Below are 27,134 nucleotides of genomic sequence, written 5' to 3' on the forward strand. Positions count from 1 at the left end.
AGGCCCGGGCCGCCGCGAGGAGCCGCCGCTGGGCCCCGCCGCCGGGCCGCTCGACGACGACGCTCCCGCGGGCGCCCCGCCTGAGGAGGACGCGGCGGCGGCGGCGGCGAGGCCGCGGGAGGCCGCGGAGGATGGAGGAGCGGAAGGAGGAGGGCGAGGCCGAGATCCAGGAGCACGGGCCGGAGCACTGGTTCTCCAAGTGGGAGCGGCAGTGCCTGGCCGAGGCCGAGCAGGACGAGCAGCTGCCCCCTGAGCTGCAGGAGGAGGCGGCGGCCGCCGCGCAGCCCGAGCACAAGCAGCAGAAGCTGTGGCACCTCTTCCAGAACTCGGCCACCGCCGTGGCCCAGCTCTACAAAGGTGAGGCCCGCCGCCGCCATCTTGCCGCCGCCCCGCCGCCGCCGCCGCCGCGCCGCCGCCGCCGCCCCGGGCCAGCCAGCCGGCCGGCGGGGACCCTGAGCGCGGCCGCCCCTGCCGCCGGGCCGCCGCCGCGCCGCCCGCGCCGCCGCCGCCGCTGCCGCCGCCGCCGCCGCCCCGGCGCCCCCTCCCCACAAGATGGCGGCCGGGGGGCGGGGCGGCGGCGCTGGCCGGGCGGCGCGGCGGCGGGGGGCGTCCCCCTCGGTGGGGCTGCTCTCGGGGTGCGCCCGCGGCTGCGGCGCGGCAGCCGGCGCCCCCGGGCCGGGAGGGCAGGGGAGGGGCCTCCCCTCACAAAATGGCGAAGGGAGGCGGCGGGGCCTGCCCATTGTGCCCGGAGCCGGCCTCGGGGCGGGGACTGACAGGGGGCGCCTCCCTCGGCGGCGGCCGCGGCGGCGGCGGCGGGCGGGCCCGGGGCTGCCCCTCCGGGAGCGACCCCCTTCCCGCCGTCCCTTCCCCCCACAGACTGAGGGATCCCGAAGCCCGGGGACAAAATGGCGAAAGCTAATATGGCCGTTCCGGAGTCCCTGACGCGAGTAACCTCTCCGTCTCTCTGTCTCTCTGTGTGTCTTGTGTGTGTGTGTGTGTGTGTGTGTGTGTCTGGCCTCCCCCCGCTCTTTCAGACCGAGTGTGTCAGCAGCCAGGACTTTCTCTCTGGGTCCCCTTCCAAAACGCGGCCACCGCCGTCACCAACCTCTACAAAGGTAAAGATCACCTTGCGGCGGCGGCGGGGAAGGGCGGCCGCGCCAGGGCCTGGGCCCCGCGTGCTCAGGGTGGTTGTCCCCCCGCGCGGGCCTGCGGAGCCCTGGCGGTGCGCGGTGCCCGCAGGACGGTGCCGCTGGGCCGCCAGGTGCCTGCTGCTCGGGCGGGGGGGGGGGGGGGGGGGGGCGTTGGACCGGGTCCCCGCCTCCCGCGGGCACATTCGGCACGGCGGGCGGGGGGGGCTCCTGAAGGTGCTGCCCTGCGTGGGACCGGGCGCTCCGCCCCAGTGTCGGCAGTGCGGAGGTTGGGAAGCCCGGAGCTGAGGGGAGGAGAGCGGAGAGTGGGGGCCCCCAGGGGGCAGAGGACTTGACGTGCCACCCTCCAGCCTCCGGAGGAGAGGCGCGAGCCAGGCAGCTCAGACCCAGGCGCTTGCGTAGCGCCTAAGGGTGTCGGAAACTTCGCTGCTGGGAAGAATCCGTGCGCACGTTGACATACTGCTCTTCCCCAGCAACTTCGAATATTTGCTTTCAGAACTACCGCATATCTGACCGCGTATCGTTGGCAGGAAACGTATGATCAGAGTTTGCGTTGGTAGATTTGTGTTCTGTGGTAGTGTTTTTCTGGATCCCCTCCCTTCCCCATGACCTGAAGATCTGTAAGTAAACGTTCCTGTTGACTGCGTGCTCTGTCAGAATCCACGGCTTTAGATTTGGGGTCTCTGTGATTTTGAAGATTTTTCAGGATTTGGATTTGATGTTCTTTGGGGCAAGGTTTCTATGGAGAAAGGATTTTAATTTGACTCTTAATCTTAGTAAAAATGTAATTAAACACTTTTAGAGGTGGAGAAAGCTGCGCATAGCAGTAATGGACTTTGTGCGTTTCGGAATTAATCAAAACGGGTTGAAACACAGGCTGGGGAAGCAACTTGGTTCTCAGATTCTTTCTTTTGCATAAGAACGTGCAAATGATGGCAGCATTTTATAGGGAAAGTACCCCTTATCGTGAGATATCCTGGGTAGAATTTGCAGTTTTTTGAGACAGTAATTTGAAAACGTTCGCTGAAGCCAGTGAATAGAATGTTGATTTTAGAGGAGGAACTCAGTCTAGGCCTGCGAGAAAAGGGAAACACAGATGGTGCCCCAGTGGTCAACTCTGATTTTATGTAGCCGAGTTCCTCAAATTTTGACTCAAGCAAATTTTAACATCTGTCACTGTCTGAGGGTCTTCAGCATTATTTGGAATGGCTCTTGGTTTTATCCATAGAATTTTGAAATAGTACTTAAAACATGTTTTAAAGATGATTTTTTGGAGTATAATTTGGATACTGTGTAATCACCCTTGTAACAATCATAACTTGAATTTGACAAATGTGTACTGTAAAGGCAGAGCATCTACCTCCAGCTCAACCCAAGCCCCTGGCACCACTGGTCTGGTTGCCATATGTATGTTTTCCCGTTTCCATAAGGTCATGAACAGAGCCTTACAGCACAACCTTTTGTCCCTGGCTTCATCCGCTTCCCATGTTTCTGAGATTGATTCCTGGAGTTCATGCTGCCCGTGTTGATGAGCAGTTCAGTGTCCATTCTATTCTGGCCCTCTCCCCCACCCCAGTCTTTTTTTTTTTTTTTTTTTTCCCTCATCTGAGTAGCATTCTGTTTTGTGTGGGGGGGTGCTAAGTTTGTTTGTTGCAGTTGCTTTTTGCTTGAAGGGGATGGGGATGGCACCATTTTTGGTGTCTTCTGTATGCCTCTCTTTCGTGAAGGCTGTACAGAAATATGAACGTGCTTCAGATTTTCTGTTGGTTTTTGGTGCTGCTATGTAGTGTTATAATGTTTCTTGACTAAAGCAGACAGTTTTGTGTAGCGCTGTGTATAAGAAGATGGGTTCAGGGATCCCTGGGTGGCGCAGTGGTTTGGCGCCTGCCTTTGGCCCAGGGCACGATCCTGGAGACCCAGGATCGAATCCCACATCGGGTTCCCGGTGCATGGAGCCTGCTTCTCCCTCTGCCTGTGTCTCTGCCTCTCTCTCTCTCTCTCTGTGACTATCATAAATAAATAAAAATTAAAAAAAAAAAAAAAGAAGATGGGTTCAGAAACTGAACTCGCAAATAATACCAAATTGGATTGCTTGATTTGAAATTGCTTTTTATAATTCACTTTCTTTGCTCAGAAAATTTAATGAGAGGGAACATTTCATTTTTTTAAAAAATGAAAAATCACATGCTGTTCTTGTTACTGCAGGTGTGCTAGAGTGTCAGAACTGGCTTTATTTTATACCCTGTTTTTGTAAAAGTAAATAGCATCCTTTTTTTATACCTGGCAGGAAAGGTAAATTGTGGTTTGTGGAATTTGGTAGTGTAGCAACATACTCTTACCTGATTGAAGGAGAGGAGATAATGCTCTGCAGATCCTCACATTACTCTTTTTTGGGGTGAAGCCTTTGGAGAACAGAACTATAGCTGTGGGAATAATTAGATACCTTAAATAGAACCAGTACAATTAGTTAGAATGCTACTGTCTCTAGTGTGTGTAGCATTAAGTAGCGGTAAATCTAAACGATTTTTCATAGCTCCGATTAAATATTTAGATGTAATTTATAAGGGGGGAGATTTGGAGAGATCTCTTGAGGTGGGCAGTGCTTCTATATCTTGTCTGATTAAACACTAACCTGGTAAGCTAAAAATGGCTTATTTTGCAGGCTGGGAAGAGGTTGGCACTTTTATCAGGTTCTCGATGACTCTTAATAGGCACACATGGGAAGTTCAGAATGGAGGTAAAAAAAAAAAAAAGCCTGGCTGATGGCCCCTTTTGATTGCTCATGGGCTTTTGAGAAATCAAATACATGGTTTGGCTGGAAGGATTCAGAGGAGAGTGAGTTGTCCCTCAGTGTGGACAGAATTCAGCAAAATGGAGTGTGTGTGGTTCCTTCTACTCCCTGTTGTAGGGCCAGACTTTGGTATGCTCTTTTGGAAAGGGGAGGAAAAAGTCTTGGTTGCTGGTTCTTGTTTCTCCCTTGATTGGGTGGTGTGTGTGTGTGTTTAGTTTTCAGTTTATGTTCTATTCCTGGCCTGGTATATTTTTTGATACGTGCAGTTGAAGAGAGGAGGGTAAGAAGTTACTAGCCCTGGATTCATGCTTACCTGGGAAATACTTGGTCACACATAGTGTTTGCTTCTTAAAGCCCCCTCCTTGCATTTTCCTGGGTGCCAGTTGTAATTGCTGTCTCCTGACTCCTTAGGAAATTATTCTCCTTACTTAATGCTAACTTTTTTCTTCTTGGGATTCCTTGCTCAGAACAGAGGTTGGACTGGTGGTTGTCTTCTGGCATAAGGTTATCCTAGGAAGCCCGGTGGTCAGCCTGAGCTGGGTGGTGGTGCCGCCTTAGCTCTTTAGCAGTGTCCTTGAGCTAGCACTTGAGCGGACCCCGCGGGTCACTTCTCAGCACTTCCCTGATGGTTCTTTCAGGTTTGACTTTTGTTTTATGTTTTTTTCTGGTTTGACTTTTGTTTTATGCTAAGTTCCATTTCTTTGCCTCCTCTTTGTTATTTATTTAATTTTATTTATTCATGAGAGAGACCCAGAGCGAGGCAGAGACACAGGCAGGGGGAGAAGCAGGCTCCCTGCAGGGAGCCTGATGTGGGACTGGATCCCGGGACTCTTCCCGGGACTCTCAGGATCACGCCCTGAGCCAAAGGCAGACGCCCAACCACTGAGCCACCCAGCTGTCCCCATCTTTGCCTCCACTTTAAATTACTAATATTTGTGAACATGTCTTTGTTTTTATTTAATTTTTTTGAGTAGCTCTACATTCAATGTGGGATTTGAACTGTGGGATTTGAACTCCTGACCCTGAGATCAAGAATCACATGCTTTGCCAATTGAACCAGCCAGACTCCCCTGTGTCTACTGTTAAAATCTGCATTTGAAACCTCCGTTTCAGGCTGAGTACTACCATGTATATTGAGGGCTTTCTCTTGAGATTTGTGTGAAGAATGTTTACAGGTCTCTTTGCGAGCATTACGTGCCCAGGGATCATCTGTACTCTGGCAGTGCTTGAAGAAGGCCAGCATTGTTAGAATGGCATCTCCTCCTAGGTTGTATGAGTTCTCTGGTTTTGGTCTGTCGTGACTGAGCTGTGTGTGGTTGTGGAGGCCTATGATGGAGCATGATACCGCACCACGGTGCTCCTTCATTCTCTCTGACAGGACTGGGGAGAAGTTACCCCACCTTAGAGAGCAAGTTCTGAGTTGAGTGCTGGGTCTGGTGAATAGTCCAAGGGCTTACCTTGCTGTGGTTGAAGTTGTTTTCCAGGTGTTTCTGGCCATGGGCAGTCCCTAAGATAAAGGGAAGCAATTCTAGATTATGTTTTGTCTTCGCATTGTTTCTTATGTTGAAACAGGCTTTGTGGTGTGGTGCTTTCCTCCTTCATGTTTCCCTAAGAGGGCTAACTTTAAATAGAGTTGACAGGTGAGAAAGATGGTATGATGCCCTTTCAGTCCTTATTTCTGGGATCTCTTGATGCCAGTTCCCTTTATGACCTGCTGTCTCACTTCATTGTGGCCATCTCAGACCTGTATGTAAAGTGAAACTGAGCAGGATATACTGAAAATTCGTGGGCCCTATGGGGAGTGAGAGACACAGAAATGAATGTTCAGAAAAGGTGTGTTCCACTTGAGACAAATAGTGGAATTTCATCGCCTTAAAATCTGATTTTCTGCAGTGGGTTTGTGACTCCTGTAAAAAAAAACATTACTGAGCTTTGAGACTTTGTTCTAAACACCTTAGTATGGATTACAATTAGAAACCCTGGGTCTTAAGTTGTATTCTTTAATTTTTACCATAAGGAGCAGTGGCCTCTGTCATTCGCAGCATCGTTTATAGATTGTGAATTCTTATGGAAGACAATCGTTTTCTTCTGTATAACTTTTCTGTAAAGGATGTTTTGATGGCAGGTAAGTCAGACAGGCCTCAGTGGTTTGAACATGGACTGGTTCCTGTCTAACTTAAAGGTCGAGGATAGGATTGACTGAATTCAGTGGTTCAAACTGTCCTCCTCTATAGCTCTCCGTGCTGTGTGCGCACACATGCATGTGCATGTATGAGCTTTGCTTTGGGATTTGTTTCAGTACATTGGCAACTTGCGTCTTAGGGTCACTTGCTGACACTTCGAAGAGCCTGGTTGCTGCTCTTCTAGGAACTACCAGCAAATGACTTCCATAGTCTCTTGGCCAGAATTGGGTCACATGCCTACTCAGAACCGGTATCATAGCCATTGTTTGGGGCTATGCAGATAAGATTAACTAAACCACACGTTCCACCCTTTTGAGTGAATGTGGAGGAAGCTCACCCCAGAGCTATCCAAACAGAAACTTGGTGTACGTTTAGGAGAGGGAGGGTGAGGATTGGATGCCAAGCATATTGGGTTGCTACAGTTCTTCCCTGGCTCTCTCTTGTCCTTTGTTGTGTGTGCTAGTGAAAATAAAGTAATTACCTAAGGAGCTAGAAATTGGTGCCCATTTTCGGGTACTTTGTCGGGGAGTACTTGAGAGTACTTGAATCGTTTTCTGCAAATAGTTGGAAAGTGGTTTTATTTTGCCTACATTCAGATCTTTGTTTTTTAATATATATATATATTTTTCATTTTTATTTATTTATGATAGTCACACACAGAGAGAGGCAGAGACACAGGCAGAGGGAGAAGCAGGCTCCATGCACCGGGAGCCCGACGTGGGATTCGATTCCGGGTCTCCAGGATCGCGCCCTGGGCCAAGGGCAGGCGCTAAACCGCTGCGCCACCCAGGGATCCCCAGATCTTTGTTTTTAATGGAACATTGTTAATACTTCTCCCCATAGACTGGATGACTAGTTAGTGCAGATTGAATTTCTAAGTTCAAGTATTTTGTAGTTGTTGGTATTCTTTGGAGATGCTGCTTTGATCTAGCAATGTGCTCTTACAATTTATAGGCCCTGTAAGGAGGATGGGAGATGATTTCTCATTTGTTTGGGAAGAACTGTGTTGTAGAAGGAACTGTCACTTAACCTAACTTTGGGCAAGGCCCTTTGAGCCTCAGTTCTAGTTCCTTGTTTAAGAAGTTGGGATGTCTGCTCTGGACTCACATAAGGTCTGTGAGTATCAAAAAGCTGTAAACAGCGAAATTGGATTAATCTCGTCTTGTGTATCATGTAAGAAAGCTCTGTATTTGGTCTTCATCTCAGAAATCAGGGGATTCTGTGCCTGTCTGTTGTCCCTTGTCAGTGGTGAGAGGATTAGACTTCTAAAAATCTGGAATTCCATTCCAGCTGCTTATATAAAAACAGTTTTTTAAAAACATAGGAAACGTGGGATATCTACTCTAACTTGTCTGCATCAGTTTGTTTCTTGAATAAGGAAATGAATGTGTTGTATTTAAAGGTTAGATTGACATTTTGATGCCCTTGAGGTTTGCCTAACCTTCGAGCTTATGGCCCAGTGGCTTTGGCTTCAGTATAAAATAGTGGCTTTGGCTTCAGTAAAATAGTTTTGGACGTTAAGACTGTCCCCACAGTTTCTGTGCTCTGCTTTTCTAGAATTTGGATGTCTCTTTGTCAAGGTTCAGATTGTTTTCACAGCAGTCTTTGGCTGAGAGCCTTCAGAAAGCCATCATTGTGCATGTTTATTATGCTGCTGCTCACTAAATCAGCCTGTGATTACACTAAAATTTAGCCTCATCATGCCTGAGATTCTCCAATAAGTATTCACATCTCTCCTGTTTAGTTCAGAGTATGATAGGAGGATTTTATTTTCAACCAAGTAACTTACTTTCTTTTTTTTTTTTTTTTGATTTTTATTTATTTATGATAGTCACAGAGAGAGAGGGAGAGACACAGGCAGAGGGAGAAGCAGGCTCCATGCACCGGGAGCCCAACGTGGGATTCGATCCCGGGTCTCCAGGATCGCGCCCTGGGCCAAAGGCAGGCGCCAAACTGCTGCGCCACCCAGGGATCCCGTAACTTACTTTCTTAAAAAGATTTTATTTATTCATTTATGATAGATATGGATAGAGACAGAAGCAGAGACGCAGGGAGAAGCAGGCTCCCAGCAAGGAGCCCGATGTGGATCCCTCCCGGGACCCCAGGATCACGCCCTGAGCCAAAGGCAGATGCTCTACCACTGAGCCACCCAGGCGTCCCCCAAGTAACTGTTTAAAGTCCTAAACATATAAGGACTTTATTTGAAATCCTTTAGTGTCAACATAAGATTTTCTGTTTAATCCAATCTCAGTTATTTCCCTAATCTGGGTGGTAAGGTAATTGGATTTGGCTTTCAGGATATTCTGTTAATGGTATAAAACCAAATTATGCTCAGGCAGTGCAATAGCAGGTACGTATTAATTACATTAATACGTTAAATGTTGTATCTGCTTTTCTCTTCCTGTACCTTCTAATCTGTAAAAGTCGGTGTTTGTGGAATGCCTGATATTTAGTTTGTTCTTGGTTGATTCTGATGTTGAGACTTGCTCAGAATTTCTGAGGTGAAATGTTGGTCGATTATGTGAAAGAAAGTTTTTTTTTTTTTTTTTTTTTAGTTGCTTCAGGTCACAATTTACTTAGGTAAGTCTTTCATCTAAGCCAGTGAATATTGCATTTTCCAACTTTGTTCAAATCTGTGATTGAAGCATCGCCCTCCCTTGGGGCACTTGGCTGGCTTCAGTAATTAGAGCGTGTGACTCTTGATTTCAAGGTCATGAGGTCAAGCCCCACCTTGGGGCGGGGAGCCTGCTTTAAAAAGAAAGCCTCAGGGACGCGCCTGGGTGGCTCTGCAATTGGTTGTCTGCCTACCTTTGGCCCAGGGCATGATCCTGGAGTCCTGGGAGGGATCCTGCATGGAGCCTGCTCCTCCCTCTGCCTGTCTTTCTCTGTCTCTCAGGAATGAATAAATAAAATCTTAAAAAAAAAAAAAGCCTCAGGCCCTTGCACATCTGATTTTTGGGACTGTGTCCTCCAGTCAAAACAAACCAAAATGTAACCAACTTTCTTCCCTGGGTTGTCAGTTTTTTAATAATCACCTCAGGTGGTCTCCTCTCTTTGGCTCTGGAGATTTTTGTATTTTTAAAGATTCTAATTATTTGACAGAGAGGGGGCACAAATGGTGAAGTGGCAGGTCCCGGGATCATGAACTGAGCTGAAGGCAGACACTTAACTGACTGAGCCACCGAGTTGCCACTGGCTCTTAAGTTTTGTATCTGGTTGAGGGAGAAGATTTTGCTGTCAGGTTTCCCAGGTGTGCATTTACATGTTTGCTTCATCCTGCTTTGCACTGTGCTAGCCAGCGTCAGACTTGTTTCTTGTTCCTTTTATGCTTCCAGCATTTCCCTTCTGTACTTCCAGTTCTGGGCCTTACTTCCATTTGGTTCTTGAAAAATAGTTACCATGGTCATTCTGTTTGAAACCCATGTCTCCACTTATGCGAGTTTGAATGGAACAGTTCTTTTAGGTAGAGCAGGTTTGTAGAAACCTGGTTGCTTCGAGGTTCACACTTCACATTTCTTTCTGTGGGATAGGCTTAGGTTTTGCTCAGTTTTGGTTTCTCTTAAAATGCTTCTAGCTCTTTCAGAATCCCTCTTCTAGATACAGCTTTTACCAAGGTCATATTAAAAGTTTATCTACTTCTCAGGTTGCCGTTCTCTAAGTCTTTAAGAGACTGGAAAGATTTATATTCATACATGTTATCTACCTTTTTAAAAAAATATTTGAGAAAGTGAGAAGAGGAGCACAAATGGGGGGTGGGGAGAGGGAGAGGAGGAAGCTGACTCCCCACTGAGTACAGACTCTGAGATTCATGACCTGAGCTAAGGCAGCAGTGGACTTCACCAGTTGAGCCACCTAGGGTGCCCCAGTGTTACTTACATTTAAAATGGAATTCACAAAGAAAAAAAAATGGAGTTCACACTTGCTTTGTTTATGGTGAAATGTGAAATCAGAAGCCTTTGGTTCACATTGTAACGTGGCTATTATTCTAGTAATAAGACACTAGAGAAATTACTTCATTCCCAAGCTGCTTTTTATATCTTTCAAAAAAGAATAATCTACTTCTCAAAGTTGTGATGGAGTGGACTATTTTTAAGAGTGCTCCTCTGGACAACTTCCATTTTTTTGGTTTGGAACATTTTTTAGCAGTAAGGACTGATCATCTAAGGAATAAGCTTTGTGATAAAGTTTTACTCTGTCCTCTTGCAGTCTTATTGAATAGCACCTTCATGCAGCTCAGGGGTCTCTATTGGATTGTTTTCTTTCTGGAACACAGTTCTTTATTGGTTATTGCTGTCCCTTCAGAGTTTCTTGATGGAGATTTTTTTACTTTTTTTTTTTTTTTTTTTTTTTAAAGATTTTATTCATCAGAGAGAGAGAGAGAGAGGCAGAGACACAGACGGAGGGAGAAGCAGGCTCCATGCAGGCAGCCTGATGTGGAACTCCATCCCGGGTCTCCAGGATCATGCCCTGGCCTGAAGGCAGCGCTAAACCGCTGAGCCACCGGGGCTGCCCAGATTTTTAAAAAATTTTATTTATTGTATTCATGAGAGACAGAGGCAGAGACGTAGGCAGAGGGAGAAGCAGGCTCCCCTTGGAGAGCCTGATAACAGGACTCCTCTGGATCCAGAGACCCCGGGATCACGCCCTAGCCACCCAGGCATCCCTGATTTAGATGTTTTAGACAAGGAATTAAGAAATCATGGCCAAGAAAAGAAATAGAATGATTCTTTGCACTACCAAAGAATTCTTGTTCTTATAAAAGGCCCAGAGATAAAGGAACTGTCTTCTTTAATGTCATTAAAGGTATACTTGTGAGTTTCTGCAAGCCTGGCAATTTAACTAAAAGTAGATGGCAGTGGACTTGAATTTCCCAGTAGGTCGGGTCATTTATTGAAAACTTGGGTTCAGTATACACAGGTAGTATTTTTTTACAGGGAGACTGGGAGGCCAGTCTGAGATTTTTGAGGCAAGGTCTTTTTGGGAATTGAATTATGGGAAACTGTTGGGAACTAGAAGCAGAAAGAGTATACCTAAGGAAGTGATGAATGAAGCCTTTTCTATTTGTACTGTGCTCTTTGGTTTGGTGTTGAAGTAGTCAATTAATTTTTCCTCCTGATTTCTAAAATGTTTGCTTCTGCCTTCATTGTGTTCCCACATCTTGGTGCTGAACCTTTTGGGAGGAGCGCATCCCGAAAATGCACGTGGCAAATGCACGTGGCCTGAGTGATCAATCTGTAATGTTTAGTCATCTGTTGAAATATGCTCCTACTTAGAATTAATTGTAAGAATTATCTTTTGTGAGGGTGATAGAGCTTAGTGGTTAAGAAATACTGACTCTGGAGCAAAATACCAGCTCTTGTATGTATTCTGTGACCTTGCTTGAGTTGCTCAGTGCTTAGTTCCTATTTCCTCATTGCAGTGGGGGACCCCAGTACCATTTTCAAGGTCTTCTTTTTATTTACATAAGCAATCTCTATGCCCATTGTGGGGCTCTAACTCATGACCCCAAAATCAAGAGATGGATTTCTGCCACTGAGCCAGCCAGGTGCTCCTCAAAGTGTTCCTAACTACTGTTTGTGGAGTGTAGTACTAATACACATTTAATAATTTACCCATCATTAGTATTATTAAACAGGCTGGCTTAGATTATGTTTAGCAAGATTTTTGTTTTATTTTTTTTGTTTAGCAAGATTTTTAAGGGATAATTAGCATTTTAAAAATGGTAACTTGGCTAACAAAGTAGTCCTGCTTTCTATTAAAAATTACTGTTTTTGTAGGGCATTCAGCTGGTTCATTCAGAAGAGCATGTGGCTCTTGCTCTTGGGATCGTGAGTTCAAGCCCCACATTGGGTGTAGAGATTATTTAAATCTAAAAAAATAGTTTTTAATAATTTAAGAATGAGGCGGATGCTTTAAGACTATGTGATGTGTTAACTCTGAATTTAGGCCATTAAGACTAAATGCCATGTATAACATTTCAAATACGGATGAGATACAGAACCCCATACTTTTTGGTTAACTTGTAAAATGATTTTCTTTTAGTAGAGAATGCAGGGTGGCTCTGCTGATCATCATGTATCTTTTTTCTTCTCTTTTTCTAACAGAAAGCGTGGATACTCATCAGCGAAGTTTTGATATTGGAATTCAGATTGGCTATCAGCGACGCAATAAGGATGTGTTGGCTTGGGTTAAAAAGCGCAGAAGAACTATTCGTAGAGAAGATTTGATCAGCTTCCTGTGTGGAAAAGTTCCTCCACCACGAAACTCTAGAGCTCCCCCAAGACTGACTGTAGTGTCCCCTAACCGAGCTACTTCAACGGAAACTAGCTCATCTGTAGAGACTGATTTGCAACCCTTCCGGGAAGCCATAGCTCTGCATGGTAAAGCCGTTTAAACATATTTCTTTGGAAAAATGGTTAAGAGTGTGCCTGTGGACCCATTTTCACATTTAGATTTAGGTCCAGATATATTGTCTGTGTTTTGTCTAATATAGTAACTACGTGCTCTAGAAATGTTTAAGTAGAATGTAAGCTAAGAATTTATGTGGGCGATTTTTGAATGTTAGCTAGCCCATCCTAAAAAATGTTTTTAGAAGGCTAGTTTGAGCTTATCGGTATCACAATAACAGAATCTTTTGCAACACTGATTAGACTTTACTGCTTTATTCTTACTATTGTACATGTTTTCTTGATATTTTGAGTCAAAGAGGAAGTTCTTATGTCTTAAGAATTCTGTTAGTTTCTGACTGCCCAGATAGCCTCGTCAGCGGCAGGCAAGTGAGGCACATAGTTGTTGAGCAAGCGGTTCTTGTGGGAACTCCCATTGACACTCAGTTATTGAGTGTGCCTGTAAAGGATGAGAGTTGATGACCCAAGAGGGAATGGATAGATGTAAGAATAAGCGACTTTTCTTTACGTCTGTTGTCCCTTAGGTCCTTGTTTTGATAGGACTGTCAGGACAGTCCATCACCATCTCCCCAGGCCAGATCTGCCTTAAGAAGGCCTTCTTGGTTAAGGGCTTTATGTATTATTGGAGAAGCCTTGGGCGTGTGTAGTCAACAAGTCTGTTGTTGTTCGTCCCTCTCTAATACAGATTTACAAGTAGAGGTGGGAGAGGTACTTACATGACATTTAATACTGCTGTAAAAATAACAAAGTAATGAGACTTAGTTGGAACTGAACAGAAAACATGGATGGTGCAGGTGACTAAGAGGAGAGAAGTAATTAGTTGGGTTAGGAGGCCTTGACGGAATATTCCTGGGCCATAGTATAGGGTCATCTAAACACTAAGTAACTTGGTATTAAAAAGATGGGATATATATGCACAGAGCTTCTATATCTTTGAGCTTTAATGCTTGTACAGATTCTTGTTCTCTTTGGCAGACCTTGATTCTTTACCTAAAACCCTAATCAGAACATGGGGTTGGAAGAAGTGTTTTTTTCCTCCCGACAGTTTGTAAGTTAAAAATGCTAGCGTTTATTGCAAGAAGTCCCTCCTATGTGTACTTAGGACTGCTGGCTGTTTCTAATGCAGGGAATAGTCAATGCCATTAGAACTTGTTAAACTCAGGCAAAAATGAGGTTGATGTGTTCTTACTCAGTTATAGAGTTCACATCTTTTACCATTAAGTTTGGAACAAATAACTGGAAGCGTGTGTAGTGTCAGGTAACTGGCCTGTCCAAGCACGGTTGGGTTGGGATGTGGTTGTCTCTAAGCATTCTGATTTTCCTTATCGTCAAGTGCATTTAAGATTCATTCCATACCTCTCTCATTAAAGTTTCTTTTTTCTATTTTATACTATACTTTAGAAGATAGTTTTAAGTCTTAGAAATGCCCCTCCTGTTATAAAATCTTAGTGTAGTTATATATGTTGTAAAAAGGGCCAGGTCTTATCTCCACCAACTCCCCCCCCCCCCTTTTTGACTGATAAGCTTGTGATTTGTTATTATCCTGAATTTTTGGAGTTTTAGTAATATAGTTTTAAGAATAGATTATTTATAATCTTGATTTACATTTAAATTGTGAAGTTTGAGAAAGTTTAATTATAAAGCTATGTAGAAAAAGTAATCTTTCTCTTCAATAGACTTACCAAGTAGTGCCAGTCCAGGATATACTGGAGATTCTGTGTACTCCTAAGGTTCCTACACTGAGATTTTTAGTTAAAACACTGTTGTGGTCAAGTAATATGGCCCCTTGAAAGAGTATATAGAACATAAATTACACTGAGTTTTGTGCTGTCGTCGTTTTAGAGAATGTCAGTGTATTGAGGAAAATGCTAGTCTGGTTTGAGTTATTTGAATGATTTCTAGTGATAGAGCATTGCTCACTAAATTGTAAGGCAGATTAATGACCAACTTTGTAACGGTGTCCTCATAATCTGAGTTAATTGGATAGTCTGTAAATTGAAGTGAAAACTGTGCAGATAATCTTCTAAAAATGTATATGATGACATCTTGAGTAGGGTACATTCTTGTCAGAATTTAGTTTTGCATATAATTGCTTAGCTGGATCTGTGAAATGTTACTGAAGTCCAATTGAAGTTCTTAGGTGGATCTACATTGGAAGAGAGTCTAAATCCATGAAGTTTTGGACTACCAAGTGTTGGGGGGGGATAGGAAGAGAGTTGCATGAAGAACTTTGAGGCAAACTTCTTAGTTTATAATCAGCAAACATGAATGTAGGAGGTCACATCATCCTATCCCTTTTTATGAGAGGACAGTGTTCTGCATAGTTTTTCTTCATCAGCTCCTAAATATTCAACCTATACCACACACATCTATATACACCTAAAATAGGCATTTTATTTGAAGAAAAGTGGCAAACATGTAAGATACTCGTAGAGTGTTTATTTCCCATAGACACAGAAGGTGTGATAATGAGTAAGATCATCTGAGATCCTCCTCAGCCTCGGACTCAACACAATTTCAGTCATATGTACATTAATAGTTGTCAAACAATTTCAGTCAAATCTGTTGGTTACTGAGGCTTATAAAATATAATCTGTTGCTTTATTTTGGCACTGGTCTGCAATATAGGTTGCTTTTTTCCCCTGTGTACCATGGAATCTAGTTATCTGGATATTAAACTCCCCAAGAAGTCAGAGAAAAAGACATAAGCATGTACTAAGCTGATTTTTTTTATCCTTGCCTCATTAATTCTTGTCTTAAAATGAGAACACCAAGCAGTTACCAAGTGCTGAATTTGTACCTGCCACCTTGTTTTTAATGTAGCAGATTTTAGATGGACCTAAAATCTTCTGGACCGTTTTGTGGTTCTCCGTCTCCCTTTCTGATGATGCCTTTTTAGGCATCCTTTCTCATTTGGGGCCTTGCTTTCCTTTGTATGCTCTTTCAGCCTCTGATCTTTCCTCAGGCTCTTTCACTGACTTAGGTTACACTCCCCAGGTCTTGAGCCCTAGCCTCCTCCTGCAGGACCCCATACTTGGAGTTTAATCCCTGTCTCTGACTGCGGGTGCTGTCCTCCAGTGTCCTCTGGCGGACTTCCACTCTCCAGCATCCCTGCAGGCGTCCGTCTCACACAGGGTTTCACACGGGACTCCCCCTTCTCTCCCTTCGGGACCCACTGCAGGTGCCTGTCTTTTCCTCACTGAGCCATTCAAAAGCATACATGGCAGATTCTGTGCTGTCTCTGGGAATGTATCAATGAAGAGCTAGTGCTTCCATTTCTGTTGAGGCCAACACATACTTTGATGATTTATTTTAATATCATGAATGTGGTATGTGTAAAACAATCTAGGGGCAGAAAGGGACATTTTACTGTGCAGCCTGGCTGTGTGCTGAGAGAAAGAAGGCTCTTTGGGAGAGGTGAGCCCTGTGCTCTTGGAATAATCTCCTTTCTGCTCATGCTTCCTGGCCCTGAGGTGAACCAGTCTTCAGGCCTTGTTTCCTGGGGCCACTGGAGTAGTAGTCTTTTTCGATCTTGTCACTTCAATGAAAAATAACTTTCGTTTACAGCTAATAGTTTGTTGAAGTCAGAACTTAGCATGGCATTGCGAGGCCCTTCTGACTGGGTCTTGACCTTGGCCCAGGTACCTTAACCATACTGTGCTCTAAGGAATATCTCCATACTCTTTCCCAGTTCAATCCCCCTACCTTCTCATACCTAAAGACTCATCAAGCGCCTCTTCCAAAACAAAACTTTCTTCCAGTTCTCCCTTCTGAAGCCTGGCTTGATGGTCTCTCTCCCCTTAGGCTTTGTTTCTGTGGCTCTCCCCACAAATGGATTGGGGCTCCCTGAGGGCAGGGCCTTGTCTTAAAGCTCCTGGCTTTCACAGAACCTGGCAGAGAGAACCTGATGTGGGTATGTCCTGAGTTGAACAGCGTTCTGAGGTCTGTTACGTGAGTGGATACGACACAGTGGGGGCAGAGAATATTTAGGATGGAAGAGTTGGAGGATCACAGATCTGGGATGATTGCAGTGAGGGTAGAGCGAATGGTGTGTACCTTAGGAGAGCTGCAAAAGAAAAACTGAGACTGAACGGGGGGGGCTTGAGGTGTGTACCGTTACAGCTATGTTAGTGTTTGCTTTGTGCCAGCACTCTACTGAGGAGGTTCTCATTTAATCCAGTGCTTGTCTTGAGTTACTGCTATTTCGTTGATGAAGAAAGGGAAAGGGGCTTACTTGGCTTTGATGGAATAGATTAGTAAGTGGTAGAAAAGATACTGTGCACCTGCCTGTCTCTAGAGTGCATGCTCTTAGCCACTGTGCCTCCACATTTGTACATTTGTGGTCCCTCCCCTATGGGTCTGAGGGTGGGGTGGGAAAGGTCTCTAGGCTTATTTTTCTTCTCTATAAAGACATCAGAAAATAAATTTTGTCTCGGGTTTTTTTTGTTGTAAGTGAATCTCATTGAGTAGGCTTGATGATGAATAGTTCGTGACCTGCTATGTTTCTGGTTTACTTTATAGAAGAGTAGTTAAGACTTTTTGTAGGTAGGCTCCATTCCCAGTATCCCCTTGGGCAAGACGGTTGACTTTTCCAAGGCCATCTGCTCCCTTGTGGAAGGCCATATACTGTGTAAGGTGTTAGATTAAATGAGAAACTAAGCAAAGTACCTTACCTACCCTTTCACAGCACTGTGTTTTTTACTTTGAGAGAGAAGTGGGACTTCTGTTTAGTTCTAAATCCTGTGAGTGCCCTCCTTGCCTCTGGGTGGTATTTTACTGCAGAGTAGACCTGGAGCTCAGGTAGCCTCTGAGGATACTTTCCCCCTCCCTTTTCAGTAAGGATGGTCTTTTAAATTGTGTATCACTCTAGAGGGGAAGTATAATGTGTAAAACTTACTGTTACTTAACATTACTTGCTGGAATCGGAAGCTTTTTTCATTTTTCTTTCATTTTTCTTGTTGATATAAACCAGTGAAGTTGGTGCTACTCTTTCTGCTGGATGGACAGAGATTCCCAGTTGACTTGCCCAAGCTAGTGTTGTGTCTAGAAAGCCTTAGATTGAAGTCTGGTCTCATTTTGTATTTTGTTCTGGGGGTGGGGTTGGGTGAAAAGGGGCCCAGAGTAGGAATGGGACATGTATTCATGGACAGGAAGAGAGACCAGGCTGGGCAAGGCAGACTTCACTCCTATCATCCCATAGGTGATCTTTGTAGGTTCCTGGCCCTGATACAGACTGCTCTGTGCAGATCAGAAACATCTGATTTTAGTTCCAAAAGTCATTTTGATGACATTCTTCACTGAGGTATTAGGAACTAACCTCCCTGAGCCTAGGTTTGTCCATTCTGTAAATTCTATCCATTCACACTCTGGGGTGGGGGTGGGAGTGAGGGGTGGTGGGCTAACCTGCAAGGCCTGTAGGCCTCTTGGGAACTGCTGTCATTGGCATTTGCTTTAGGATCTCACCTTGCCCAGTTTGAAGTTCCTTTCATGTTTAAATTAGCAAGTTTTAAAAAGGCAGTGGGCTGTACCCATCACTCACTGTTATAAGTCCTGAAAGAGGCCAGGCCAGCTCTAACGGGAAATTTCAGACACAGGAGAGAAACAGGACAGTTTGTTGTTTTAAAGAAAGCACTTAGTTAAGACATCAGCTCCTTTGATTTGAATTTTGATATATGAACCATTTTTAGTTAAAAACCCTCCCTTTTGGTGGATGTGGTGTTATTGAGTACTGATTTCTGCAGTTCAGATCCTTTTCATTCTGTAGCCTTTTCTATTGCCCAGCATTTGCTGAACACTGAATACTAAGCACTATTAGAGGCTAGTGATAGGGCCTGTGGTACAAAGATGAGTTCCATAATATTTTTGAGGAGCTTCTAGCCTGATAGAATTCTCTTAGAGTATTTGAAGTATATAAATACACATAGTCAGTTGGAGACACAGACAGTACCATTGCCCTAGGAATTTAATAGACTCCGTTTCTGGCTCCTCTTTTTTGCCTAACAAAGTCTTTTCTGGGCTACATACATGGTGACCCTTATTCTCTTGAATCATTAAATTGCTTGATAGATTCTTGAATCTGAAGGAACTGAATATAGGGCTTTTTCAGAATAATGTAAAATATCAGATAGGAATTTTTACCTAGGAAAAATGTGTAAGGCAAATTCCTAAGTTGTCATTCACTGTACAACACTGGCACCTTCTTCTAGTAGTGTTCATGAAAACGTGTAGATTCCAGGAAGTCTGAATCCATAGGGTGTTCGTTTTCTTAGCACAGGTTTTTGGAGCTTTTGTTAATTTGTCAGAAAACATTCTTGAGCCTGTGGGCACCAGAGCAATAGAAAAGAGAAGAAATTTCGGTGAGAACAAGGTTTCTGATAGAATTTGCCAGATACCTGAGGTCCAGTACATTTAAGAAGTTAAGTATTTGCTTGGTTCTGTTTGTTCCCCTCTCCTTACCACTCTTTTCCCCTTCCATATATAGAGCTAAATATTTAGAAACAGATTTTGATAGCTAACACAGATGTTTAGGTTAAGTATTTTTAAACTGATGGTATAGTATACAGGAAACTCCTTGTAACTTTCTGTTGACAGAGGACTAACCGGAACTGACCTTTGGGGGATTTTGATCCATCCATCTGTCAAAAGTCCTTCCGAATTCTCCTCTTGTCTGTCCATACTCCTAGTGCAGAGTGTGAACACCATAGTAGAGACTTAATAAAAAGCGTGTTGAATGTTGCAGTCTGCATCTTCCTGAAATAACAGAACTATCCATAGTTTACTTAACACTAATATATTTTTAAAAACATGCTTGGAAATTAAGATGTTAAGAGATTAATGCACCAAAGCAGTCTCATCACTTAATTGCTTAAAATTGATTATTTCAAAGAATCTTTAATTAAAATTCCTCTGAAGGCTGGAATTTCTAAATTATGCCCTTTGTTCAAGCCAGCTTTTGAGAACAAGAAAAATGAAGGGAATTAACACAGCATTAAAATTTTTGATGAAAAGTTGGCATTTTCTGTGTATTAAGATTAGATATTAGCTGCGAAAGTTTCTGGGGGTAGGACTTAATAAAGCTACCATAGGAAATTGTTTTTGAACTTGCGGTAAAATTTTGTCGGACGTTTTTTCATTGATGTGAAAAGGAGTCCATGTAGCCATGCCTCATCATTTTACTCACCTAGTACTGGTAGTTATGAAGCATTTTAACGTTTGAGTTTAATTTTTCCACTAGTTTTCTGATTTTATAAATACCAGTTTCTTGGAAAGTTTGAAAATTTCCGAAAAGTAAAAAATTCAGTATCTTGTTATCCCACTATATAGAGATAACTACAGTTAAATGTTTGGTGCATTTTCTTTCAGTCTTTTTTTCAATGTATAAATATTAAAACTATTTCATAGTTGAGATCATATTGCATATATGGTACTGTATCTTGCTTTTTTCATTTTAACGTCGTGAGCATTTTTTCCCTTGGCATTAAAACTGTCTTTGAAAAATTTGAAAGCATTGGGCTGTCAGCATAACTGAAAATGTTTTCTTGGTATGACACATGTATCTTTGTAACTGGTTTGATTTAGTGTGCTTTACTTCAATAAAAATTCAGTATTACAATTTGCATATTGGGGTGGGGAGTGGTATCTACTTCAAATTATTAAAATCTTAGTAGAATTCCTTTTTCAAGGATTTGAACTCCTTCCCTGGTTCATTTGAAACACAACATTTACACACAAGTGCTTGCTTGCTTAAAACCTCAGAACACCACTTTGTGCAAAGGGAGCGTCCCCCACTTGAATAGCCCAATTCATTTGAAATGCAAAAATGCCAGTTTCCTGGGGTTCCAGTCAGGAAGTTACCACTTCGTTCAAATTGTGGGGATTTCATATCCCCTCTTTTCAAAACTGGAGATGAGAAAACTGGTGGAGCAGATCTGGCCCTGGGTCCTGAGCCTGTGCTGAGTGGATGGATCGTGGATCGACAGTAATGACAAGTTTGCGTTTTCTCCTCCCGGGCTGGCCTTCTGCCCTCCTAGGCTGAAGGGCATTGGGGGATTAGACAGTGTAGATGAAGCACCCAGGCCACGGGCTGCTGGTGGACGGAGGAAGGGAGGTGGACCATTCTGCACTTGCTCTTTCTATGCCTGTGTGTGACCTGACTCCGTGCTGGCAAACTGGAATGACATGTAATTAATTCTGAAAACAGGATTTTCTTACTATCTCAAGCATGAACTTGATATGAAAATAATAGTTATGTGCTACTTTTAACAATTGACCATGTAACCTAGATTCCTATATAACCTGGACTGTGACTTTGTTTTAGCTCCAGTGGGAGCATTCTATTCAAAGTATGATGAAATCATCCTAATCCTTTTTTTTTTTTTTTCCTATTCCTGGACTAACATTTAAAATGGATGCGGAAACTTTAAAACTGAGTTTATCTTGTGTTAAGCAATTGAGACTTTTCTGTCTAATCATACTACTTGTTCTGCTGCTTTTGTCAATTGATATTCCCATAGTCCTTTTGAAAAAGTGTGTTTTGGTAGAAATTAAGTTGTATGCCCTTGGGCCGTACAACTTAGTTTTTAGCTCTGAAGCATGTTCAGACTCTCTGTATTTGTATAGGCCTGATTGTTCATGTGGCTTAGCTAAGGTTTCCTGAAGCATCTTCCAGTAGCTGTCATTGGTTTATAAAATAAAATTTGGGCTGTTTAAAATACATATTTTTTGGTTGTTAATCTTAATTTTTTTTTTTTTTTGACACGGAAAGTCTTTTAGGGGAAGATTTTAGATAAACTTTGAAAAGAATTTTCACTGCTGAGAGTAGATAGAAAGCAGGTAATGTTGCACATTATGACTTGACTTCAGCTGTCAAACCAAGCCCCTAGTCCTACACCCAACAGAAAAAGATTGATTTTCTAGCAGTTACTGGGGAATTTTCAAATTGACCAAATTGATAATTTAATATCTCTTCTTTTTCATGGAGAATAGCAGTGGAAACAATAGAAATACTTGCTTGATGTTCCTGTTCACTTCTGGTGGAGTATTGTGTCGGCCTTGGGTATTTGTCCTTAGGTGCTAAACATGATGCTATGTTCACAAGAGGGGTTCTGGGGTGGGGGAGGTTGTTGAATTCTCTTGATGGTTTCAAATGGTAAAGGGGATCTTCAGTTTAATTACTGAAGTAAATAGCCTGATTTTGTGCCGAGGGCCCAAACTTTGCAGTGTAATTATGTATGTTAGGACATCCTGCATTCTGAAACCACTATGAAAAGGTTGTTTTAAGTTCATGGACACTTCTTAGTAGTTTGTTGCAGGCTGCTAGGTTAGAAAAAAGCACAGCTCTCCCTCAAACTGTGGTGGAGAGCTGGAAAAAAAAAATGCTAGCAATTTGGGAAGAATTGAGATTTTTTTAAAAAACTTGATGGTAGAGATTTAAGAGGAGAGCCACCTGGGTTTGTTTCCTAGCGTTGGAGAGATGAACATCAGGAGCTTTGGGTTTCGGTGGATTTCAAAATGGGCAGGACTTTGAAGCACGTCCCTGTTAGCAGAATTCGGTGATTGCGGTGTGCCAGGCACCGTGTGCTTTAGGTAGAGTTGAACCGACCCCGGTGATGGGAAGAGACAGGATCGAATGGCACTGTATAGACAGTGTGCCCGAGGCGTGTCTTTCCCTTCTTTTTATGTTTAATAAACCTGTGTGGGCTGAGGAGGAAGTGCAGTTACTTTTTGATGTTACTCTGGAGATGTCCAGCAGTCAGAGATGCGGCTGGGGCCCTTGAGCTCAGGAGAAATGCCTGCTCTTGTAGAAAACGAGGCCTTGTAGGTAAGCTAAGGGGTCCAGGACACCACTCTGGGTGATGCCAACCTGTCAGGGCAGAAGAGAAGCCCGCAGAGGCCACTGAGGAAGGAGCGGGCAGGCTGGAGAACAGGAAGCGGAGAGTTTCAAGCAGGAGGGAAGAGGAGCCAGCAAGAGACTTGAGAGAGGTAGGAGAACCTGGAGAGAAGCCTCAGTGGGGAGGAGGCTCCTGAGGCCCTAGAGGCCTCAGTCTGCAGGAGCTGATTCGGTTGGAAGGGAAGGTGCAGGCTCAGTCCTCGGGAGGAGCCACAGGTCCTTTGCTTCTGGCAGTGCATGTCTGCCCACCTGATGGGAGCGCAGAGGGCAAGGAAGGGAGAGTAACTGTTAGATTGTGCTTGAGTTTGGGTCCCAGCTGTTGCTCAGGAGTTGTGTGACCTTGGGTCACTTGCTCAACCTTTTCAGCCTTGGTTTCTTATCTGCAAAACTGGTAATACAAATGTTGAGGGATGATTTTGAGTCTGAAATTTTAAAAGTACTTAGCGTAGCAGCACCTGACATAGGAAGTGTTCCAAGATGACTGCCTTTGTCATATATATACACATTTATGTATACATATATGTCATAAGTATATATATTCTAAATAGGCACCAGCCTTGGAACAGTTTAGAGCTGAAAAGGGACCTGATCAGCCTTCCTCTGACCATCAGTGGGGAGGGAGGACCCATCTTCCACTGGGAGAGCAGTGAGAGGGTTGATCAGTGCCAGGTAGGCCACTTGAGAACAGTTCAGAAGAGGTGTGGGCTGTAGAACATGGTCAGCCTAAGGAGGCCGTGGACCTGAGAATGTTCACGGAGTATTTGTAGAGTAAGAACGATGTCCAAGGGAATTTATTAAGAGATTTTGATGTGGTAGAAAGCAGAGACTTTCTTCTTGAGTTAATGATCAAATTTAAATCACATTTACAGAGCATAAAATTAGGGGCCCCTACCAAGCCAACCTCTAAGCTTATTTTAAAATCTAAGATAATTATGGTTTTGATCTTTGGGAACATTGGTTATACTAGATCATATTCTATACATTTAGTCCAACAATAACAAGATTTCCTGTGAGACTAGAATAACATAAGGGGAGGTTCATAAGGCGAGACCCACTGTCCAGGTTGGGAGGTTTTCAAACTTACCACTATGGTTAATGTTTCCTGGCCTCACTGGTGCCCCTCACAGGTTTATCCTGTACGTTTCAGCGTGGAACATATGTTAGCCTCCGTAACTATTCTAAGGATTAAGTGTCCAACAATGAGTGCTGGGTTTATTCTGGGTTTAATTCAACCTTGAAAGCACAAGCAGCATTGTGCTCCCTCCTTCTCTGAGGGATTATATATGATAATAAGTTAGGCTGTCCTAAGGAGTACCAACCAAATACAGTCCAGACCTTGGTGATCATCTTGATTTGTCCAAGGACAGACTGATTTTATATTTGATGTCCCAGCATACTTTTTAATAGTGACCCCTTTTAGGGGCTCAAGAGTGCTCTGTTTTAGATGATAAGTTAAAAAGTCACCTTATTTGGAGGGGTAGTTGGAACAAGCCCCCCCCCCCCCCAGACCTGGAAATGATTGCTCGCCTCCCTCCCCCCCATGTCTGTGCATACACAACACTGGAGGGGCCTGTTGGGGATGGTAACCAGATAGCAAAACTGTCCTGTTTAAAAGCAGGCACCTGCTATCTTCAGCCATAAACTACAAGTAGTATATATGTATATACGTCCTGCAGAGTAGGTGGGAGTGTTTTGTGATATATGTGAATGCCCTAGCATGGTGCTTTGCCACACAGTGTGCTTCCAATTGGTAATTTACCAGTATCTACAACATTATTTGTATTACTAAGAGAATATCTCCCTATGTCCAAAGCCCAGCATTCTGTTTTTCCAGAAAAAAGCATAACTGCTCCCTGGTGACCCCTTAGGAAAGCAGGCTGACCTCCTTTGACCCTGTGAAACATTGAGAGTAAAGTGGGTTGCTTTCAAGAGGGTTACAGAATCGAGCAACTCTAAAACCTGTTTTCTTCTTCCTAGGTCTTAGTGGTGCAATGGCTAGTATAAGCGTGCGTTCGAGTACCCCAGGCTCTCCTACACATGTAAGCAGTGGATCGAATGCTAGTCGAAGGAGAAATGGACTCCATGATGTCGATTTGAACACTTTCATATCAGAAGAAATGGCACTCCACTTGGACAATGGTGGAACTAGAAAGCGTACCTCAGCCCAGTGTGGCGATGTCATTACAGACTCACCAACCCATAAACGCAACAGAATGATCTAAACTGCAGACATTTTCACACCCACCATGCTGCTTGAAAGCCACTTGATCCTCAACATATACTATTATTGCAAAGGAAACATGAGGCCATCTTCCCTTGTTCACTGTTTAAGACAAGTGAATTCTATAGTGGTTGCCATAAAAGGAAGTTCTAGGTATTTACAGTAGATGCCTCTTGTAACTATGGCTTTCTTAAAACTATAATCCTAGCAGAGGACATCAGATATCGTGTAGTCATTAGCAAGATCATCATAGGCAAACATATATCCGTTCCAAGGCTAAAAGTGACCTTAACTGTATTTATTCTCAAAGGGAAAGGAAATATCAGATGTTTATTTGGTTTATAGAATGCTTTTTTTCCCCCTTTTTTCTTTCCTTTTTTTTTTTTTTTTTTGGTCCATTTCCTGCTGTGTTGAGTATTTTGCTTCAACAGTATTGCCAGGTTCCTAAAATTATCTCAAACCCATGATTTGGCTTCCTCGTCAAATCTGCAGGCTTCCATTTTTTGCAGCAGCACTGTACCATGCACCTGGTCTCTATGTAGTCACAGTGTGCAACTTCTAACGATTGGACTGTGCCCTGTTTTTAGTTTTCCAAGCAGTTTCTAATTCTGGTGATTGTGATGTAAAGAGGTGCTATGATGGTCATGCAATTAATACTTAATATTGAATCAATACACAGAACTTTATCGGATTCACTTTGTGTGTGTTAGCGCTCTAAAAGTAGCAATATTATTAAATTGTCCTCAGATTGACCCTGTAGGCTTAAAATACTCCCGTTTTTAAGGCAAGTACTACTTCCCATGCAGGGTACTGTTCCTTATGGTAAATGTAAACATGTAGACTGCATTCAAGGGGGACCTGAAGTAGAGAGGTCATGACCTTTGAGGATGGGCTTCCTTTTTGGTTCAGTATTAGCAAGAGGGCAATGGATGGTGGGGGAGGGTAGGGATTCCAGTCTTTTGTGTCCTGTTCCAGATTTTTTTATGAATGCCCTACTTTGTGCAGTTTCCGTTGGAATGGTGGGAGATAAAGGTCTTTTATCTGCTAATAATGTGATCACAACTTAGGTAGCAACAGCCCACTCTGCAGTCCCTCTCCCCAACAATTGCAGTTTGGAATCTTATTCTGGAAGAGATGGAATCGCATGGAGGCTCTCTAGATGTTAGGTAGACCTAAATAAAGGTTCCAAGTAGATCCTCTGTTGAGTCCCTATAAGACCTCTTGTAGCCACAATGTTTTAGAGCATGTTTGATTGTTTCCTCTTCATTTTTAATATCTTGAACTGAATGATAGTCTTTTTTAGAAGAAGAACTGATGTCAGCCTGCCAGGTACTGTAATTTATTCTATCATATTATTATATTATATATCAAGTAGGACAGTGAAAATGTTTCCTTGCAAACTTGTAGTCCAGTATCAGTTAACTTCCTGTTTTTATCCTGAAAAGACCATTGCAAATCAGTGTAAGGGTTTTTTCCAGTAATTAACTTACAGCACTTTGTTGAAGTTTGCAATTCCTTCAGCCATTTAATAATAATCTTTCTGTGAAGAAATGTTGCTAAGTTAACCATAATATTCATTGACTTGGGTGGGAGGTGAATGGAATGTCACAGATGTGTGAGCTGAAGTTCTGTGCTTGTTATAGATCTAGCCCTTAGTTAAAAACAAGTCAATTCCATACTTAAACTAGGAATGAAAGTGAGGTGTTTTCTAAATTTTTGCGAAAGTGAATCAGTTTTTGTTTGAATATAATAGGAGGAAGAATTACAGCAATCTGTCATTTTACCTGAAATAGACAAGCCTGTGTATTATGAATACTTTCAAGCTTCTCTTTGGAATATGCCCCGAAATGCATTTGGAGTTATCTTTGTTTTTTCTGTCGTTGTAAATTTAGATTCTGGAATTGGCGTTTGGTGGTGTGAAGCGTTGCTCACGAGTGGCCAGAACTCCTCTTCCTAAAGGATTTTGAGATTGAGGAACACCTGTATAACCTCTCCTCTATGCCTTGGTTCTAGTTCCTCCCTCTGAGTTGAATAACCATTTTTTAATTTTTTTTGTTTTTGTTTTAGTTGGTGCTCTGACGCTTAATCTCAGTACCCTTTACTCTTGATTGTCAAATTTTGATAAAACATGTGCCATTTTCTTTGGTAAGAGAAAGCAGGTCTCATGTCTGCCAGAACACGATTTATATGCCTTATTGGCTCCATTAAACTTTTAAAAAACTTTAGCACTCGTTACTTTTTTCCACTGCATTTAACCTCAAATGCTATTTGTCAACCTCCTCATAACTCCTCCACCTGCTCTGTCTCCTGGCTCTCTCCCATGACCCCCCCTCCCCCCACCCCCCAGCACAAAATAACCCTACTAAGATCTAGGAGTAGAAAGGGAAATGATTTCTCATAGGAATACTTAGTTCTGACTGCTAGATTTTTGAAACCTTTGTGCCATTTTAGATGCAAACAAATCATGGAAGATTGCATATTGTGTGGTACCTTTT

The 27,134-nt window shown here is 43.3% G+C and overlaps 1 protein-coding gene across 2 annotated transcripts; it reads left to right on the forward strand.

Moving 5' to 3' along the window:
* Positions 1 to 26,864, forward strand: HAPSTR1 (HUWE1 associated protein modifying stress responses). 2 transcript variants are annotated; one of them, XM_055339504.1, is made up of 4 exons: positions 2 to 357; positions 1,035 to 1,115; positions 12,227 to 12,502; positions 24,396 to 26,864. In XM_055339504.1, exons 1-4 carry the CDS (start codon positions 132 to 134, stop codon positions 24,638 to 24,640), a joined length of 828 nt encoding a protein of 275 aa, XP_055195479.1. In that variant the 5' UTR covers positions 2 to 131; the 3' UTR covers positions 24,641 to 26,864. The 2 variants fall into 2 exon arrangements, with proteins under 2 accessions (XP_055195480.1, XP_055195479.1); XM_055339505.1 differs by lacking the exon at positions 1,035 to 1,115 and having other exon boundaries at positions 1 to 357.
* The last annotated feature ends 270 nt before the right edge of the window (positions 26,865 to 27,134 follow it).

Source organism: Nyctereutes procyonoides, unplaced genomic scaffold (assembly GCF_905146905.1).
Source record: "Nyctereutes procyonoides isolate TBG_1078 unplaced genomic scaffold, NYPRO_anot_genome, whole genome shotgun sequence".
NCBI lineage: Eukaryota > Metazoa > Chordata > Mammalia > Carnivora > Canidae > Nyctereutes > Nyctereutes procyonoides.

Excerpts from the sequence above, each read along its gene's own strand:
- HAPSTR1 (XM_055339504.1), top strand. The coding sequence starts at position 132 with ATGGAGGAGCGGAAGGAGGAGGGCGAGGCCGAGATCCAGGAGCACGGG. Across the intron at positions 358-1,034 it reads CGTGGCCCAGCTCTACAAAG|ACCGAGTGTGTCAGCAGCCA; the intron begins GTGAGGCCCGCC and ends CCGCTCTTTCAG. Across the intron at positions 1,116-12,226 it reads CGTCACCAACCTCTACAAAG|AAAGCGTGGATACTCATCAG; the intron begins GTAAAGATCACC and ends TTTTTCTAACAG.